The 14858-nt window shown below is 39.6% G+C and overlaps 1 protein-coding gene and 1 non-coding gene across 8 annotated transcripts in view; one reads left to right on the forward strand and one right to left on the reverse strand.

The window, feature by feature from the left end:
* The window catches only part of SMARCA1 (SWI/SNF related, matrix associated, actin dependent regulator of chromatin, subfamily a, member 1), a 76858-nt gene extending 66816 nt beyond the window's left edge, over window positions 1-10042 (reverse strand). For all 7 annotated transcript variants that reach the window (XM_032757585.2, XM_032757592.2, XM_032757590.2 and 4 more), the window contains exons 1-5: window positions 9720-10042; window positions 4878-4964; window positions 2837-3003; window positions 2400-2500; window positions 2193-2293 (exon numbers count right to left, since the gene is read on the reverse strand). In XM_032757585.2, coding sequence (XP_032613476.1) covers window positions 2193-2293; window positions 2400-2500; window positions 2837-3003; window positions 4878-4964; window positions 9720-9893 — 630 coding nt within the window. In that variant the 5' untranslated portion in view covers window positions 9894-10042. The remainder of the gene's footprint in view (window positions 1-2192; window positions 2294-2399; window positions 2501-2836; window positions 3004-4877; window positions 4965-9719) is intronic.
* Window positions 5093-5164, forward strand: LOC116812371 (small nucleolar RNA SNORD112). Its single transcript, XR_004370672.1, has one exon. It is a non-coding gene; the product is annotated as a small nucleolar RNA SNORD112 (small nucleolar RNA).
* Window positions 10043-14858: the final 4816 nt, after the last annotated feature.

Raw genomic sequence — 14858 nt, forward strand, 5'->3', positions numbered from 1 at the left:
AAAAATTATATATATATATATATATATAATATAATATATATAAATATATGTAAGTATACATTATATATTATATATATTTATATATAATATATTATATATATTATATATAAAATACATATATCTGATATCAGCACAAATTCATCACTAAAGATCAGATCCTTCATGTTTAGACAGGCTGCAGCCAACAGCTGCTTGGGGCAAATAATCCTGGTCCTTCCATTGTCCAATTAACCAAACTCCTCCCCTTCTGAGCTGACAACAGTCTTCAAACTAGAATACCTAAATATAAGGAGCTACAGACCCTTGCTTTAAGGGATCCTCTGCCACACACCTAACAGTTGCTCAACCAGGGATGAGTACTTATGCGACTGACTACCAACTATACTAGACGCCATAGGGCATGTATCATCATGTGGCTCTTCTGGATAATAGTGATTACAAGTACGGTTTCAGACTCACATAAATATGAGTATCATTGACTTATACGGATTTAGAACTTTCCCTGCTCTCTCTTAAATCCCATTTTATTAATTTGGTCTTAAAATACAAATATGGGGCCGGGCGTGGTGGCTCACACCTGTAATCCCAGCACTTTGGGAGGCTGAGGAGGGAGGATCATGAGGTCAGGAGATCGAGACCATGGTGAAACCCCGTCTCTACTAAAAAAATACAAAAAATTAGCTGGGCGCGGTGGCGGGCGCCTGTAGTCCCAGCTACTCGGGAGGCTGAGGCAGGAGAATGGCGTGAACCTAGAAGGCGGAGCTTGCAGTGAGCCAAGATCACACCACTGCACTGCAGCCTGAGTGACAGAGTGAGACTCCATCTCAAAAAAAAGAAAAAGCCTTCATATATTCCCCCTTTAGCTGATGAATTAGCATCTTACGTGCCTTACTTTTCCCTGTTCAGTTATTTTATTTACACATTTATAACTCCTTCACTGATTTCCAAAGCCCCACCATGCACTGTACTGTATCAAGATTCAACATTACTCTTTATTCATTCCTTATTCCACCTATGCACTTTTTGATTGTTCACAAGTCGAAATATTGATAATCATTCACATATGCATCTATTCAGACAGTCATTTATGTATTGTTTGGTTTGTATACCCCACCTTATTCCCAAAAGGATTTCAGGTAGCCTACAATGAAAACATGGAACATAAATTAATGGCAAAATAGAAATAAAGAGATGACAAGGAAAGTAAGAAAGACAAGTAGATAAAGAATAGGAAAAGACAGAAGGACACACAGGGCAGACCATTAAAGGTTACATAAGGCCAGGGTGGGGGTGGCTCACACCTGTAATCCCAGCACTTTGGGAGGCCGAGGCAGGTGGATCATGAGGTCAGGAGTTCAAGACCAGCCTGGCCAAAACGGTAAAACCCCATCTCTACTAAAAATACAAAAAAATTAGCCAGACATGGTGGCAGGCGCCTGTAACCCCAGCTATTCAGGAGACTGAGACAGAGAATTGCTTGAACCTGGGAGGTGGAGGTGGCAGTGAGCCAAGATTGTGCCACTGCACTCCAGTCTGGGTGACAGAGCAAGACTCCATCTCAAAAAATTTAAAAAAATAAAAAAGTTACATAAAGGCATCATTTGGGCATCCATCTTGTCTCTGCTTCCTGGAAGCCAAAATGCAAACAAAAACAAAAGTACAGAGAAGGTTTTTGGACCATTTGAGGAAAGCTCAGTAAGAGTTTTATGGCCTGTGAAAGTCTGTTCCAGCGGTGACTTAACGAAACAATTCTAGCCAGGCGCTGGGGCTCACACCTGTAATCCCAACACTTTGGGAGGTCGAGGTGGGAGGACTGCTTGAGTCCAGGAGTTCAGTCTGGGTGACATGGCGAGACCTGTCTCTACTAAAAATAAAAATAAAAATTAGCCCAGTGTGGTGGGCACGTGCCTGGAGTCACAGCTACTCAGGAGGCTGAGGCAGGAGTATCGCTTAAACCCAGAAGTCAAGGGTGCAGTGAACCGAGATTGCACCACTGCACTCAAGCCTGGACAACACAGAGAGACCCTCTCTCAAAAAAATAATAATAATTCTAAGACTACAAAATACCTTTTACATGATAACAACTTTTAAAAAGTCTCCAGGCATCAGGGAGGCAGGTAAGCTCAGGTTTTTCAAATTTACATAAAAATCATTGATAACTGAGAATGTGTTTTTAGCTACCAATTCCTTACCATTTCATCAGCCAGAATGCCATTGACTCCATTTTCATATAAAGAGATCAACCAATTCAGTCCTCGAATCTGATAATCTCTCAGTGGCCCCCCTTTCACATCTGGGGAAAAAATGCAAGGACGTTTCATACTTTCATTAACATACTCAAATAAAATTTTTCTAAAACTAAATTGAAAAAGAACTCACCAATGTGATGAAGTACTTACATGAAGGTGACACCTCAAATCTAATACACACATTAGATGTTTTCCGACTCTCCGACAGTAGCTCTTCATCTTCTTCTTGCTCTGTGCGCCTATGGCGGTAGCTGAAATTAAAAAAGGAAATCCCTTCATATTCGACCTAAATGATAAGGTATCAATTAAATCAGTGTACATGGCTATTATCTTTTATAGAAAAAGAATGAGTTGTCCAAGGTCTTGCTTAGAAATCAGTAGAACCAGCCTACATTTTTACTGATCAGCCTCCAGTGAGAAAAAAATATAGTTGTCTTCAAAACATAATTATAATGGCAACATTTTTTGTCACATGAAGGTATACTGAACAATGAAGAGGGAAGGGGTACATGAAGGGATCAAGGGAGGGCAGAAGGAAGAAAAGGTAGGAGAAAGGAAAGAAAGTAGAGAGAGAGGTGCCAACATACTCTCCAGCAGAAATTAAGCTCTGCTTTTCATCTTTCTTTATTCGGGGACGTCCCAATTTCATGTTCAGTGGAGATGTTGGAGATTTCTGTGCTGAAGGCTGAATGAAATGTGCAAAAAGTTCTGTCTGCTTCAGTAAAAATTCAAATCTCTTTGCTCGGTCGGCTTTCTAATTTGCAAAACAAAAGAAAAGTAAGGACTTTCCTTTTCATTCCTTCAAAGTTATTTAACAAATACTTTTATTGCATTTACTTTGAACAGCATTCTTAGCACTTGAAACATTAATCCATTCAATTCTCTTAAGAAACCTATGACGTAATTACAAGTATCATCTCCATTGTAACTACATGATACTAAAGCACAGAGAGGGTAAGTAATTTGCCCAACCTTGCACAGCAAATAAGTAGCAGAATTTGAAAATGCATTTTCAAATAGTTTGAAGGGAAGAAAAATGATCTGACAGACAGCAAATTCCCCAATAAGAAATACCCTTCTTAAAGAGTCATAATCATAAAGCAAATCCTCTTTCCAAAACATTATTTTATTAAATAAAATAGTAACAAAATTAAACATCAAATATATAACATATCCCAAATATTGAAATATAAATTAACTATGATATATATACCATAAACTGAACTCTTAAGAATTTCCAAGTTGTATCCAGAAATAACTTAAATCTTAAAATACAGTATCATCTTGTCTCAAAATATTTTCAATGTCATGGTATAATAATGTAATAAACATTCCTCTCTTCACTCGCAGGGATCTAGAAAACTGTATTTTGTGCTAGTAGCATATAAACTTTCTCCCCAAAGTAAGCAGAATTTGTGAAAAATATATAAACACACGCACATATATGTGAAATAGTTAATATTTATTAACTATTAAAAGTTGATATGTATTCTAATTTCTCAATAAATTGTAAAAGGTCAGGGAACGTGTACCATAAACAGGCAATAAAACTTTGTTTCACTAAAAACATCTTAAAAGACCAAAAGATATGTACATCATTCTAGATAAAGGAAAAAATAGACTATTTATTTATTCAAAGTCACTTTCCAACCACAGAGAATACTTGATTGCTAATGAAGGATGCATAATTAATAACCCAGAAAACTTACAGAAGCATTCATTAACATAAATATAAGAGTTAGATAAATTCAGACCACAAGCTGGAAGGAGGCCAGAAACTTTCCATTTTATATTATCCTCACTGGAATGTTATTTTTAGAGCTGTTAAAAACATTGCCTACCTACATTAGATGTGGCCTTAAACATTAAGTCTGATAAAATAGCTATCGACAACCAAAAAATATATTTCATCTCTACTTATTTTTATAATATTACTGCAAAAACAACCCCTCAGAGGAAAAAAAAATCCGTTTCAACCACCTGTTAAATTCTTGAAAGATCCAAGGTTATAAGAGTTTAGTTAAAATCAAAGCTAAAATATGTATTTTAGTAACTAAAAATTAAATAATTAAATGTATTATAGCAAGCAATATGTAAGTATAACTAAGATTATGCTGCTTAAATATGTGATATCTTCATGCATTGGACAAATATTCTTCCCTTTAAAGTGTACTGACATATTACATGTTTCATTAATGTGTAGCATTTATTCATATGTCCAAAGAAGGAGAAAGAAAGAAAAATACGTCAATCTGGCTTTGTGACTGGATTTCTCTCAGGTCACAAAGCCACCGTGGTATTATCACCAACATTTTCACCTCATAAATAAATATTTCTAGCTTAAAGCACTTTATTATGGGACAGAGAGCACTGAACAAAAATGAGATGTGACTTCTAGTCCCAACTATGACATATAGCTTCCCTGATCCTTTATTTCCTCATCTGAAAATGAGGAGGTGAATTTATTCAACAGAAAATATTGTGATAGATTGTATATTAAATTATTTTCCAATTCTAAAATCGATGATTCTCTATGCATTATATATACACATGTATTTTTTCATCTTTAACATCTCAACTATAAAAATTAACTACAGCATTCACTATCCTATCCAAGACTACAGTTACCATTTTCTCTTCATATTCTGGGTCCATTTCCTTTTCAGATTTAGGCGCTTTAGCAGCAAGTTTGAGTTGAAATGAAGAAACGTTTTTCTAGAATTTCAAAGAAAATAAATGTCACCAAATTGCAAAACAAGGTTCTTAAACTGGTCAATGCTCTCATTAGAAGAAGGCGGAAAGTAATTACATAACTAAATATATAAATCAATGTGGGACATGTATGGACCAATGATGAGAGCATGTCACAAAGCAAGGCTTATGATTAATCCAGTTCTGTACACCTGAGGTCCAATAAAAAAAATCTGAAAAATTGTGAATGCCAGAGAAATATTAATTGGAATAAAACCCAAAAGGCAAGACATTGAGCTTTCTCATCCATTCTTTAATTTATAGTGTAAGAAAATGTGTAAACATTAAATAAGAGATTTTAAAATCTAGAAAAGGCTAATATCAACCACAAACCAAAGAACTCAAAGAAAGTAAATATTAATTCTCAGAAACACTCCTTTATGTCATGGAAATATGCCACACTTTCAGAAGAAAAACTGTGGTTTCTGTTCCTAAAACGATATTTTTTAAATTGTTTTCATAGTATTATAAGTATTTAATTTTTATGTAATGCAATGTGATCATATATACTTAATATAATAGTACAGTTTTAAACTTTTGGCTTATGTTAATCTTCTCTAACTGGGAAGAAAACTACTTTAAACTATTTATATTGCATAAACATTTGGTAGAAGCAACTTGTCAAGGCTATTTAACTATTAATGTTTGATATTTTTAAATTGTAATTTAGCGAAAACTAACATCAATCAATAACTTAATACAGAGATTATCTGGGGAAGGGGGTTATCTCATGCACCCTATCCTTTGTAAAGACAAGCCTGTACTGGCAAATATAAATACATATATAGAATAAGCCTCCTTCCCTATAAGAAATCAAGAAATAAAATAATAAAAACACAAATCTACCCATCAGAACCAAAGATGAGAGTATTTCAGTTTTAACACAGACTTTGCATAAGTGAAAACACAAATTTGTTCGTGAAAACTATCATGGCTTTTGTCAACCTATTTATGAAAACTTAGGTCAAAAATCAACAGAATGTGACCTTAAACATAAGAAAAATATGGCCCCCATTATGTCTTCCAATATTTACTAAAATTTCTATTTTGAGGAAATCCAAACTGAGATTATGGAATTTGACCTTGTCCAGACTCTTACTTTGTAGCACTGATCAGATATCATTCAGTTCCACTAACCCAAATAATAACCATCTTGATTTACAGCATCTGATATGTACACATCTATGTGGAATGTTTTGAATGTAATCCTGGATGGATGAGAATAGAAAACTGCTAAAGAGCCCCTCAAACTCACACTTTCAGGCTGCCATATATAATATAAATCGTATTTATTTTCAAAGCAACAAGAAAAATTGAGTATCAAATCCATACCTTTATCATTCATTCCTTGGAAGGTTATATGAAGTGTAGTTTTCCAGTATCAAAACAATGAAAATTACTTTGCCTCATACACACAAATATATATGATAATGTGGGAAGTACACTTACAGAAAATTAAAGCTTTAATCCTAGAAAAACATTTTACCCATTACTTTTTTGCTTACCTTGCGGTAGACTACCATCAAAATCTAATTATATGCTAATTAAATTCCTAATCTTGAGCAGGCTATTAAAAGCTGTGGGTAATTACTTAATTGGCACTATCTTCCACAACAAATTTTAAAATACCTACCTTCTAAACCTTCTCGTGTGTGTGTGTGTGTGTGTGTGTGTGTGTATTCTCAGAACTACATTTTTTCATACAAGAAAAGATGAAAGGTGACTAAGAGACTCTAATGAATTCCTTTGGATTTTGTTATCTGAGTCTAGGTGCCATGAGAATGCAGCACAAGGTCAACAGAATGGCTTGTTTTAAAGACCATGACCTTTTTCTTGACGTTTTCATTACCAAAGATACCATCTCCAATTTCTACAGTGTTGGGTAATCCAACCGTCACTTAAACCAACTAAATTCAACAACCAGAAAGTAAGCAAAAATACCTTTGAGTAGGTAAATGTCACAGGTCAATTCACTAATTCTCATCTACTGTATTCATCATGAAAGCGCTCTCATTCAGAAACCTATTTTCTCTTTATTTGGTAGACAATTCCACCAAGTTTGAAAATCTGGCTTCCCATGTCACCGAGAATACAAGCAACAGTAAATAAATGACATGGAAATATCACTAGATGAAGGCACTCTACAAGAAGGCACGGCAGAAACCCAGGACGAAAATGTCTTCCACTGCAATAGCATCACTGATTCTTGGTGTGCACGTGTCATTATTTCCCTCTCCCTGCTTTATCACTGACACTTTTGTATTTTACAGTTGTTTTCAAATGAGTTTATGGTTTTGTTACACCTATAATCTTTATCATAAACTAACATTATTTCTGATGAAACTAGATGAGGTATTTAAAAAGTGATCACTAACAACCTGGCAATTGAGGAAGAAGACAGAAAATTTTTATTTATTTATTTATTTTGAGACGGAGTCTCACTCTGTTGCTCAGGTTGGAGTGCAGTGGTGTGATCTCGGCTCACTGCAACCTCAGCCTTCCGGGTTCAAGCGATTCTCCTGCCTCAGCCTCCCAAGTAGCTGGGATTACAGGTGCCTGCCACCACACTCGGCTAATTTTTTTTTTGATATTTTTAGTAGAGACAGGGTTTCACCATATTGGCCAGGCTGGTTTCGAACTCCTGACCTCAAGTGATCCACCCACCTCGGCCTCCCAAAGTGCTAGGATTACAGGCGCGAGCCACCACGCCTGGCCAGAAAAATTATTTTTAAAAATTAACACAATACTAGAAGAGTCTGGTAGGTGGTTACTTGAGAGGGAACAACCTGCGGGATTTCAGGTGCCTTTGTGTCACTGTCAAGGGTACACTAACTGATGCCATGAAGAAGAGGTTAATCTGCACTTTTAGTACACAATTTAAAGTGTCAAGGTAGTATGTAATGTATTTCAATTTTTAATGAAAAATTAAAAATAAAAATGGATATCCAGGAAGTTCCTGACATACAGCACCTCATTTCCCTATCCTGGGTGGACAAATGAAGTACTGGTAGGGCAACTTCTAATGAGGCAAGAGTTGCCAAATACGTAGGCATCAACTCAGTGTTTATATTATATAGCTTTTTCATTGGTCTCCCGTTTTTTCACAATTCAAAATTTTATACAAAATTCAAAAATTTATACAATCTGGAAATTCGACAACCTTTCCTGCCATACAAAAGGCAGTTTGGCACTCACATTTGCCCAGTCTAGGGAATAAAAGGCACACAGACATTTCCGAATTTCACAACATTTGATTTATATTGATGCTTGGTATTACGCCCACTTTTAATCAACAATATTGTCTTACTAATCCAAGTACCGCGTAGATCTTACAATGTGTATGTTTTCTACGGTTTTCATTTAGCACTACAATTGTCCTTCTGTTTAGTCAACCTTGTAATAGTAAAATATGTCACATAAGCAACTGCTAAATTTAATATTACTCTTCTCATTTAAGGCGAAAGGTGTTCATTTTCCTCAAAAGCTTTTCATTTGGTCGTATAGTATCATATAATGATTCAGACAAAGCCACTTGAGATCTCTAAAGCATAATTACCCACCTTTTTAGATATGACTAATCGTAAATGGGAAAAAATCCACCCATAAACGATTAGTTATGCAATTTTATCATACATCAAAAATGCTTATGCCCCATCCTATTTTTATGTCAATTTTTCAATGTTTTATAGTTTTATTTGCATGTCTCGGCCACACGAAATGTGCCTTATGGAGATAATACATATTTTCTGGATTGGCTTTAATATGTGTCAGAGCGGTTCCCTTACGTTAGAAGCAGCTCATCTTGGCGACGCTGAGTTTTTTAAAAATTAAAGGAGAAAAAAAAAAAAAAAAAAAACCTGTGTGTGTTCAGGAGCCAGCAGCGCCCACTAGGAGAGGGAGGCGGAAGCCTGGAAAGCTTGGGGCCGGATTGAGGGACCATTGGGGTGGCCCTGGAGTGAAACCCTATACCGTCGGGGGCGGGGCAGAAGAGGGTGAGGGTGCAGATGTTGGAAATTTTCCTAAGCCAGCGTCCAAGGTTCCTCAGTTTGGGGGGGTGGGGGGGCACGACGCAGAGAGCTCCTTTCCTCGGGGTGACACCCCCACCTCGGCAGGCGGGGTTCAAACGAACAAGGGATGGTTTTTTTCCTGCCATCCAAAAGACCGACATTGCCAATGAAAGAAAGAAATGTCTTCCCTGTCACCCTCCACCCAGCAAGCACCAGCACCTTGAAATTCAAATTACAAAAAAAGCCCCAGCAAAACCCCTTTAGCGCGAGTGTGGGATTGAAGGGCCCAGATTTCCCAGGCAGAGGCCGACGGGAAGGGGGGGGAGAGGGAGCGAGCGAGAGGAGAGGGAGAGGCGGAGGCTTTTTCCTGCACAGCCCCATCCCCCACCCCGTTACCCGAGTTCCGGGAAGGTGGAGGGGGTCGGGGGCTGTCGAGGGGCTCCCGAGCCCCCAGGCCCCGGGAGAGCGGGCACCCCTCCACCCCGCGCCGCTCCCGCCCGCGCCCAGCCCCGCCCCCGTCCTCCAGGCGGCGAGAAGGAAAGGGGGAGGGGAGCGAACGCCAGGCGGTTCCGCCGCCGACCCCCGCACCCGCCGCCCCTAGCCCCGCAAAGCTCCGCGGGTACCTGTCGGCGCCGAAAGGTCAGGATTTGGGCCCCTCAGAGAGGCCAGGCACAGGATTTGTCCACCACACACACACCCCCTTCCTATTTACCTCCTTCTTCTTCTCGCCCTTCTCCGTGGCCACGGTGGCTTCGGTGGCCGCGGCGGCCGCTCCCTCCTCCTGAGAGGTGGACGGCCCCGGCTGCTCGTCCTCTATGACCACGATAGTGGCGGTCGCATCCGCGGCTGCCACGGTGGCTGCCACTGCGGCGGTGTCCTGCTCCATGCCGTGGGAGCGGGAACGAGGAGGGGGACGAGGCAGGGGACGAGGGCTCCTGGGCGGCGGCAGTGGCTGCACTGGAAAGAGCTAGATGGAGCAGGGGTGGGGAATCACTCCGCTTCCAACCCCTTCGCTCAGGCCCCCCCTTCTTTAAATAACCCTCAACCCTGCCCCACTTCCGTCCACCCACCCTACGTCATGGCCTCCCCCCGTCACTCTCCCCCCTTCCTCCACCCCCCCTCAACGATCGCGAGACTCCCCTTCCCCACCCAGAGCCCGGGCCGGCCCCGCACGACCAACTGTTGCCTGAGTGTGGGGCGCGGACAGGGGTGGAGGCGGGAACCCACAACTCGCGGCCCCCTGAAAATCTCCTTTCCCACACGCCCCCAACAGTGAGCCTGAGCTCCCCTCGCAGATGCGTGCAGAACGAATCCTCTTTCCCTTAAATCTGCTCTTTGTACCTCGGGGCGCTCTCCCCTTCTTGCACAAAGAACTTTTCCTCTGCTCCTAACTGTACTGTAGAAGGTCTTTTTCACCATTTGCAAAGCGCGGAACCCCTCTGGGACTGCCCTTTCCCAGATCTCTAAAGAGGTAGGATTAGCGGTGCTGTTTCCACCTTCCTAAATTCTGCACAAAGAGAAGCACTCCTTGAATCTCTTGATTGCAGCTGCAAACACATTCACTTACAAGGCAGTCTGACTCTCAAGTTTTACGTATATTTGCTCCATTTTCACCTCTGGTACCTCTCAGGTAGCCAATGTGCAGGAACCCTTCTCTTGCCTTCACCACTACATTTTTAAATTCCTAGGGGACAAGGTTCCCCACCGAACCTGGGGCAACGTGATAGGCACTCAATATTAGTAATTGAAATGAATTACTGTGATTTTTTGGCACAGGTTCTATTTGCACCTCCATTATTATTTGGTAATAATACAACACTGATAATATGAATGATCATGGATATAAAATCATTTCGTGATACAGAATCAATCAGTGTCCATCAGCAGGTGAATGGTTAAGGAAAATGTGGTCTGTATACACAATGGAATACTATTCAGCCATAAAAAAGAATGAAATGTCATTTGCAGCAACATAAATGAAACTGATGTTTATTATGTTGCACAAAATAAGCCAGACACAGAGAGACAAATATCACATGTTCTCACTCATATGTGGGAGCTAAAAAGTTGATCTCATGGAGGTAGAGAGTAAAATGATAGGTACCAGAAGACTGGGAAGGGTGTGTGGGGTTGAGGCAGATCAATGAAGAGAGGTTGGTTAATGAGTACAAATATACAGTTAGATGGAAGGAATAAGTTCTAATGTTCAAAGTAGAGTAGGGTGACTCTAGTGAACAAACAATGCAATGTATATTTCGAAATAGCTAGAAGAGAGGACATGAAATGTTCCCAACACATAGAAATGATAAATACTTGAGGCAATGGAGACTCTAAATACCCTGACTTGAGAAGTACCCTTAAGGACAGCAACAGTGGAGGATTTATTTTTTTACCATATTGCAGCTATTGAAAGATAGAATTCTTCTTTCATTGCATGGGGCTGCAAAGGAGAAAAGCTCAAGAAATATTTGTTGTGTATTGGTGTGTCCCTGCTTTCAAGTCAGTTTTGTTCCACTGTATTTCTCATTGTCAGTGTACTGTATTTCTCATTGTCAGTGTACAGTATTTCAGTTACATCGTGGGTTAAATGCACTTTTGTGAGGAAATCTGGGAAACTCACATCCCTTTATAACACCTTTTTTTTTTTTTTTGGGGACATGTGTTCCATGTTCCAAAAAAAGAATTTAAAAATTTATTTGGGGGCAGAACATATTTGTACGTTGGCAATTTTCCATGCATGTATAATGCAATCCTTTTCAAGATGACGCGGCTACCAAGTATATGAATTTGGCTGGAAAGGTCAATGCTTGGTCAACAGACCTTGCCACAGGATTCATGTAAATATTGCCCTTTGGCTTGTGGCAACAGCTGCTATTTACAGAGCATGTGCTATCCTTATTTGTAAATCTGCCTAAAATTCATGATCTGTAGACTTTGTTCAACAAGAGTCATCTCATTTCTGAGCCTACTCAACACCTTGCTCTATCTGCTACTACTTTCCCCAATTATGTCTTTTCATTTGAAATGGTCTTGGATTGCTCTATTCCATTGCAGTTGGAGAACAGAGCAAACTTTTATAAAGAACTGGCTCTCACGCCTGCAATCCCAGCACTTTGGGAGGCCGAGGCAGGCTGATCACAAGGAGATCCAGACCATCCTGGCCAACATGGTGAAACCCCGTCTCTACTAAAAATACAAAAATTAGCTGGGTATGGTGGTGCATGCCTGTAATCCCAGCTACTCGGGAGGCTGAGGCAGGAGAATCGCTTGAACCCAGGAGGCAGAGATTGCGGCGAGCCAAGATCATGCCACTGCACTCCAGCCTGGCAACAGAGCGAGACTCCGTATCAAAAAATAAAATAAAAATAAAAATCAACTGGGAACCTCAGAACTAATCCTGGTCTACCGGTCAATACGTCCATTTTGGTAGATTGTAGAGGTTGTTCAATAATCATTCTCGAATAGCTAAACTTGTTTAGTAGCTACTAGAACATGTATGTGTTCACTGGTGATATTAAATGTTTTATAAAGTTCATAAAGGAAAAGCCAAAGGCTTCATGTTCCTTCTCTTATTTTGTATCTGAAATTTGTCATTGAAACCACAGTATGACTTAAAACCACATTGTGATCCGACTGATTAATGTTCTTCAGAAACTGGCACAAAAGATTCTGGACACACTGTCTTGCTTACAGTTGCAGTAACCATTCTGTTCATATCAGTAAGCTTTCTCACTATTTTTTAAAGACATTTATGATAGTGGCATTTTTGAAAATGTGATATTTCCTTGGTGATCTGTATTTTAAGGAAAAGGTCATGGTAATAACTAGTATATGTCTACCATTTCTTGAGCACCCACTATTGTATTAGGCACTGTGCTAGATTCTTTACATATGATATTGCTAATCCTCCAAATAATTCTATGAAATAAATATTATTATCCCTATTTTACAGATGAGAAAATGTAGATTTAGGCTAAATAACTCATCTAAGGTTCCACAGCTAGTAAGTGACATTCAAACCCCAGACTGTCTAGTCCAAACCTCGTTTTTCACCTTTATTAAGTTCACTGGTCTTCACAGGGCCTCCTCCTTGACAGTAGAAATTATACTGAGAAAATAACTGAAAAATATTTCTGCCATCTGTCTCCATGGTGTTCCCTCTAAAGCAGCCGTGTCCGACCCTTTGAATGCAAGAACTTTTTTGCCTATCTGTGGTGGCGGATATCATGAAAATTAGGCATGGACTTTTTTTTTTGTTTGTTTTTGTTTTTTGTTTTTTGTTTTTTTGAGTATCAGCTATCGTTGGCATTAGTATTTTATGTGTGGCCCAAGACAATTATTCTTCCAGTTTGACCCAGGGAAGCCAAAAGGTTGGACACCCATGCTCTAAAGTAAACTCTCAAAACAGTAATGGGACTTAGGACAGTTTGCGCAAAGAAGGGGAGAGCATAATAGAAACAACTGAGATGTCCAAGAAGAAAGGATTGGCAAAACGTTGTATAGTACATTAATAAATGGAATGCTATGCAAGCATTAAGAATGATTATGGGTTGACCGGGCGCAGTGGCTCATGCCTGTAATCCCAGAACTTTGGGAGGCCGAGGCGGGTGAATCACAAGGTCAGAAGTTCGAGACCAGCCTGGCCAACATGATGAAACCCCATCTGTACTAAAAATACAAAAAATTAGCTGTGCGTAGTGGCGGGCACCTGTAATCCCAGCTACTAGGGAGTCTGAGGCAGGAGAATGGCTTGAACTCTGGAGGCGGAGGTTGCAGTGAGGCGAGGTCACACCACTGCACCCCCGCCTGGGCGACAGAGTGAGACTCTGTTTCAAAAAAAAAAAAAACAAAAAGGAATGATTATGTAATCAGGTATCTGTTGACATGAAAATATATTCCTGTATATTGTTAAGTGAAAACATACAGGCAAAAAGTTAGAATGATTCCATTTTCACCACACACACACACACACTGAAAAACACTATTTACATAAATGTATTTCCACAAAGGAAAAACCCTGGAAGGTTCTACTCCAAATGTTAAACCAGTAGTTACAGCAAGGTGGTGGGATTGTGTGTGATATTTTTTTCTTATTTTGCTTTTCTATTCTAGTTTTCCCTCAATGAAGGTGTTTCTTTATATAATAGATAAATACCATTTTATAGATGAATCAAAACGTTTTACTCAAAACTGGACAAGTTGAAATTAATCCTTAACAGAAGGAGTATGACCTTGTAGATAGGGTGAGTCAAAAAAAAAAAAAAAAAGAACAGGCCAGGTGCAGTGGCTCACGCCTGTAATCCCAGCACATTGAGAGGCCGAGCTGGGTAGATCATGAAGTCAGGAGTTCAAGACCAGCCTGGCCAAGAGGGTGAAACCCCATCTCTTCTAAAAATAAAAAAAATTAGCTGGGTGCGGTGGCGGGCACCTGTAATCCCAGCTACTTGGGAGGCTGAAGCAGGAGAATCGCTTGAACTTGGGAGGCAGAGGTTGCAGTGAGCCAAGATTACGCCACTGTACTCTAGCCTGGGTGACAGAGCAAGACTCCGCCTCAAAAAAAAAAATGAACAGAACAATTTCACACAGAAGAGACAATGCAGTAGTAATGTATAGTGTAACAGAAGCAATGTGAGTATTATACTGTTCACAATAATGTTACTTGATTGAGGAATGTTTTTTGACATTGTTTTAGGTGGTATATGAAATGATTTTTCTACTTTTAAGCAATTTTGCAAAACTAGCTCAGGAAAAAAAGATGAGATTTTCTTTCTTTCTTTTTTTTTTTTTTTTTTTGAGACAGAGTCTCGTTCTGTCACCCAGGCTGGGGTGCAGTGGTACAATCCCGGCTCAC

Source organism: Hylobates moloch, unplaced genomic scaffold, assembly GCF_009828535.3.
Source record: "Hylobates moloch isolate HMO894 unplaced genomic scaffold, HMol_V3 SCAFFOLD_7, whole genome shotgun sequence".
In the NCBI taxonomy this organism is placed as follows: Eukaryota; Metazoa; Chordata; class Mammalia; order Primates; family Hylobatidae; genus Hylobates; species Hylobates moloch.